This window comes from Camelus bactrianus, chromosome 16 (assembly GCF_048773025.1).
Source record: "Camelus bactrianus isolate YW-2024 breed Bactrian camel chromosome 16, ASM4877302v1, whole genome shotgun sequence".
Classification (NCBI taxonomy): domain Eukaryota; kingdom Metazoa; phylum Chordata; class Mammalia; order Artiodactyla; family Camelidae; genus Camelus; species Camelus bactrianus.
The window spans coordinates 33,210,427-33,215,201 of record NC_133554.1 but is presented as its reverse complement, the minus strand read 5'-3'; the positions used below and the strand labels follow the sequence as shown (position 1 = coordinate 33,215,201).

Below are 4,775 nucleotides of genomic sequence, written 5' to 3'. Positions count from 1 at the left end.
GGAGGAGGACTGAAGGGCAGAGAGGCTGGGCAGGCACCTTCACATAAGCCAGGCTTCTGAGTTCTTGGGGTCCAGAATCTCCAAAAGTAGTTCATGGCCAGTTAGCCAGGCCTGGTTTCCTAGAAATTCCTTAGATCCCAGAAAGCGGGGGGTAGAGGGGTGGGGAGCGGGAGAAAGGGTTTATCTTTTTCAACTGGTACTTCAGGATTTTATAAGATCCTCTCCCATTCCCTCCTTCAACTTCTCTCTTTCCCTCCTTGTGCTGTTGGCCCTGGGTCTTATCTTGATGACTCTTTCTCTGTCTCTCTCTCTCTCTGAATATACAGGTCATGTACGTCATCTTTCCATAGCTTTGCCTCCACCCTTAAACAGAAATCCAGACCCCTTTTACAGGTCCAGCAGCTCCATTTTCCCTCCAGGTCTGAACGTTCAGCGTCCCAGGCTCCAGCTCTCATGTCTTCTTTGGAGCTCGTGTCCCCCTCTCTCTCCCTTCCACCTCTCTCTGAATTTGGAGCCTTCTGGGCAGTAGCTGGGGTCCCTGGACCCGGGAGCAGCTTATCACTGCGCATCCGTGTTGGGAGTGGCACCTGGAGTGAACTGGGATGCTAGTAGCCACGACCCAAAGCAAGAGTCTTCCAGAAATACCCTTTAATTCCTATTTACCAGCCTCTTCTGGCTCAGGCTCATTCCCAGGTTCCCCTTTCAGGCCCAGAGTGGGGGGCAGCCCCCCCCGACTCCCCCCCCCCTCCCCGAGAGATGGACACTTTATAGGGAGAGCTTTTTATTCTCTCGTTAAACCTGCCAAGGCACAGGAGACAGAGCTAGGGAGGGAGAGGAGGCAACTAGGCGGCTGAGGCGGGGCCGGCTCCATGTCCCCTCTCCCGCCTCCCACTACTCCCCTCCCCTCGACCTAGCTGGGTTGCTCCAAACTGGAAAGCAGGAAAAGGATACCTCTTTTCTCTTGTTTTTCAAGTGCAATAAAAGACAGAGAGAGAGGGAGGGAGGGAGAGAGGGAGGGAGGGAGGGAGAGAGGGAGGGAGGGAGGGAGAAGGGGAGTCGGGAGGGGGGAGGGGAGGAGAGAGAAAGGCGGGGGTGGGGGGAGAGAGAAAGAGAGAGGGGAGGGAGAGGGAAGGAGAGAGAGGGTGAGAGAGGGAGAGAGAGGGAGAGAGAGGGGGAGAGAGAGGGGGAGAGAGGGGGAGAGAGGGAGAGAGAGAGAGAGAAAGTATTTTTGCGATTTCTGCCATGAAGATTTTACTAGCTTCTCTCCGCCAGGCCGCAGCCAATCAGCGCGCGTGCCCGGGCACCTGCGTCTCCTGCGTCAGGACGGCCGGGCTGAGCGAATGCAGGCGCCGAGCGAGCTGGGAGCGATTTAAAACGCTTTGGATTCCCGGGGCCTGGGTGGGGAGAGCGAGCTGGCTGCCCCCTGTATCCCCCACCCCCAGCACCCCATGAACCGACCCTCGGCCCGATGGAACCCGGCAATTATGCCACCTTGGACGGGGCCAAGGAGATCGAAGGCTTGCTGGGAACGGGAGCGAGTCGGAATCTCGTCGTCCACTCCCCACTGACCAGCCACCCAGCGGCGACGCCGACGCTGATGCCCGCTGTCAACTACGCCCCCCTGGATCTGCCAGGCTCCGCGGAACCGCCAAAGCAGTGCCACCCATGCCCCGGGGTGCCCCAGGGGGCGCCCCCAGCTCCGGTGCCTTACGGCTACTTTGGAGGCGGGTACTACTCCTGCCGAGTGTCCCGGAGCTCGCTGAAACCCTGTGCCCAGGGGGCCAGCCTGGCCGCCTACCCTGCGGAGACTCCCGCCTCCGGGGAGGAGTACGCCAGCCGTCCTACCGAGTTTGCCTTCTATCCGGGGTACCCGGGACCCTACCAGCCTATGGCCAGTTACTTGGATATGTCGGTGGTACAGACCCTGGGCGGCCCTGGGGAGCCTCGCCACGACTCCCTGCTGCCTGTGGACAGTTACCAGCCCTGGGCCCTTACTGGTGGCTGGAACAGCCAGATGTGTTGCCAGGGAGAACAGAACCCACCGGGTCCCTTCTGGAAGGCGGCATTCGCAGGTAAACTGCCCACTACTCTGGATCCCTTTGGCGCCAAGCGTTGGGTTGTAGGCTGTGCTGGCACTTGCCTGGGAGGAGGTGGAAGGAAATTTGGGGCTGGTGAGGAGGAACTTGGTTCTCCTTGGTTGGCTTTTAGGATTCTGAAGGAGTCTAGGCAGTTAGAGAGCCTGGGTGGAGACCCCAGAGGGTCAGTGCTGGGTGCTGTCTGAAACCTGAGGCCCACCTGGCCCCCTGACCTCCACAGGAGGCCTTGGGACCAGTCTTTCAACATATCAGAGTGTTTGGCTCTCTTAGCTGTTGTCTGGGGCTCAGGGTCTCCCTGCCCAACAGGATCCCAGTTTAATTCTACAAAAGGGTTAAATAACTCTCAATTCCTTTAGTGTGGGGGTGGAGTAGGGTGGGTGGAAACAGAGATATTGGATGCTGTGTAAAGAATGCAACATCTCACTTTCTCTCAGATGAGTTTTTCACTTTCCAAAGGGAAGTTTAGATTTTTTGCAGCCATGACTTAGGTGTGTACATTGGTGCATGTGTGTGTGCATGTGTGTGTGTGTGTGTGTGTGTGTGTGTGTGTGTGTGTGTGTGTGTGTCGGGAGTGGAGGCAGAAATGTGTTCCTTCCTATACAGAAATTGCCTGTAGAATCTATGGGTGGCCAAGAGCTGGAAAATGCTCGTGAGGGTGGATGTGTGTTGACCGTGGGCAAAGGTCTGGCTCTGAGAGATGGGTGTGTTTGCAGACTTGCAGGTGTGAGGGCAGTGATGAGTAAAGATGGCCTGCAGAAACCTCTTCTTTCCACGGCTGAGGGGTGATCGGAGAGCCATCTGGATGCTGAGATGTCCTCCTGTGCTTTGGGGGAATGGGAGTGCACGAATGCCTGTAGGGTGGCCTGGGTGCTTCTATGGGATGACTTCACTTGTGGGGCCTGGGTCTGCACCAGGCGGTGATCTGAGCATGTCTTTCTCTCCCTGCCTCTCCTGCTGCCAGACTCAAGCACGCAGCACCCTCCAGATGGCTGCGCCTTTCGCCGCGGCCGCAAGAAACGCATTCCCTACAGCAAGGGGCAGCTGCGTGAGCTGGAGCGTGAGTATTCCGCTAACAAGTTCATCACCAAGGACAAGAGGCGCAAGATCTCGGTGGCCACCAGTCTCTCTGAGCGCCAGATTACCATCTGGTTTCAGAACCGCCGGGTCAAGGAGAAGAAGGTCCTGGCCAAGGTCAAGACAAGCGCTACTCCGTGAGGGACACCCAGGCTGGAAGGGAGGGGGAAGTGGGGGTATCCTCGGGAGACTAGGAGCCTGCCAGGGCCAAGCTGGGTCCCAGGACTCTGATAAGAGGCTCCCAGAGGTGATACATTTCCCAGACCAACACTCCTGGGCTGTTCCTGGACAGCCCGAGTACTCCATATGTCCCAGAGAGCCAGGGAGGCCCAGAGATACAGTCCAGTCCAACCAGGTAACATCACCTGAAGGACCTGTCCTAGTCATAATCATTCATCCTGGCAGTGGCAATAATCACCATAACCAGTACCAGCTGCCATGATAATTAGTCTCATATTTTCTATCTAGAGCTCTGTAGAGCACTTTAGAAACCGCTTTCATGGATTGAGCTGATCATGAATAAATGTGGAAGGAGACAAGTGGCAGGACAGCGTTCTCTGGATTCCCTTTTGTTTCCAAAGCCCATCCCCATCCCAGTGAGGGTAGAGGAGACAAGAAATAGCAGATTCACCCCTGTGATTACATTGCCCATTTAGCATTTTTCTAAGAAGATGACAGCTAGGCAGAGTGGATAACGATGGAGAGTACCTCTCCCTCCCTCCCTGTCCACCCCCTATTGTGTACCCAATGGTCTCAGAAGTCCCCAGTCCCAACTCTTCAATTTTGACCATGTGTGAAAATGAAGCAAGTAGGCTGGCCTCCCGGATCTGTTCTTCCTTCCAGAGAAATGGGGTTTGAGAAAGTGCCTGGATAATTCACCACTTCTCCAAAGCTTTCCAAGTCCTTCCTTAATGTTCCTGGTGGTTCTGACCTAATCAGGTCATGGTTCATTGGGCATTTGGGAGCTGCGTGAAATAGACATTTGTGGCTTTGTAGATGGAGCCCCTCCCAGGCATAAATGGTAACAGAATGAGAGACTAGTATCCTATACTATGGCAGTCACGGCCCAAACACACTGGTATAGCCCAGAAGCAGAAAAAACAGAATATGGCCCCTTCGCCATCCATTCCTCCTCTGCTTGGCCTCCGGTGACACGCAGAGGAGCTTGCAGGGCTCAGGCCTGCGATGTGGCAGGCCCTTTTTCAGGTGAAAGAACTACGGGTGGAAGAATCCCAAAACCCAGTCTCAGAGTGGGGAATGGCAGGCTGCTGGGACAGCAGTGGGCACAGACTTATTTCCTTTTCACTTTCAGTTCATGTACCCTGAATCTCGGGTGGGTGGAAGGCGGGATGGCGCCAATTGTGTTTTCCACATCCATGTAGACAGAGACCCATAATGCGGAATTCCAGAAACCTGGGGCAGACTGCTTGCGGAGCCAGGAACCCTAACACATGTCCCTGGTTTCGCGTGCCTGGGCCCAGGGCCGGGTGGGACTCGCTACCTTAGCCATGCAGCAAAGCCAGCAGATATTCGCTGGATCTTCCTGCAACCTGGGCTGGGGAGGGGATCCCGGCAGACACTCTTCTAGCGCACAGACATCAGTCG

The 4,775-nt window shown here is 55.9% G+C and overlaps 1 protein-coding gene across 1 annotated transcript; it reads left to right on the top strand.

The window, feature by feature from the left end:
• Positions 1–1,240: 1,240 nt before the first annotated feature.
• Positions 1,241–3,988, top strand: HOXB13 (homeobox B13). The gene is made up of 2 exons (XM_010960542.3): positions 1,241–2,072; positions 3,058–3,988. Exons 1-2 carry the CDS (start codon positions 1,469–1,471, stop codon positions 3,309–3,311), a joined length of 858 nt encoding a protein of 285 aa, XP_010958844.2. The 5' UTR covers positions 1,241–1,468; the 3' UTR covers positions 3,312–3,988.
• Positions 3,989–4,775: the final 787 nt, after the last annotated feature.

Coding starts and splice junctions, on each gene's coding strand:
- HOXB13 (XM_010960542.3), top strand. CDS start 1,469: ATGGAACCCGGCAATTATGCCACCTTGGACGGGGCCAAGGAGATCGAA. Junction 2,073..3,057: donor CTGGAAGGCGGCATTCGCAG/GTAAACTGCCCA, acceptor TCCTGCTGCCAG/ACTCAAGCACGCAGCACCCT.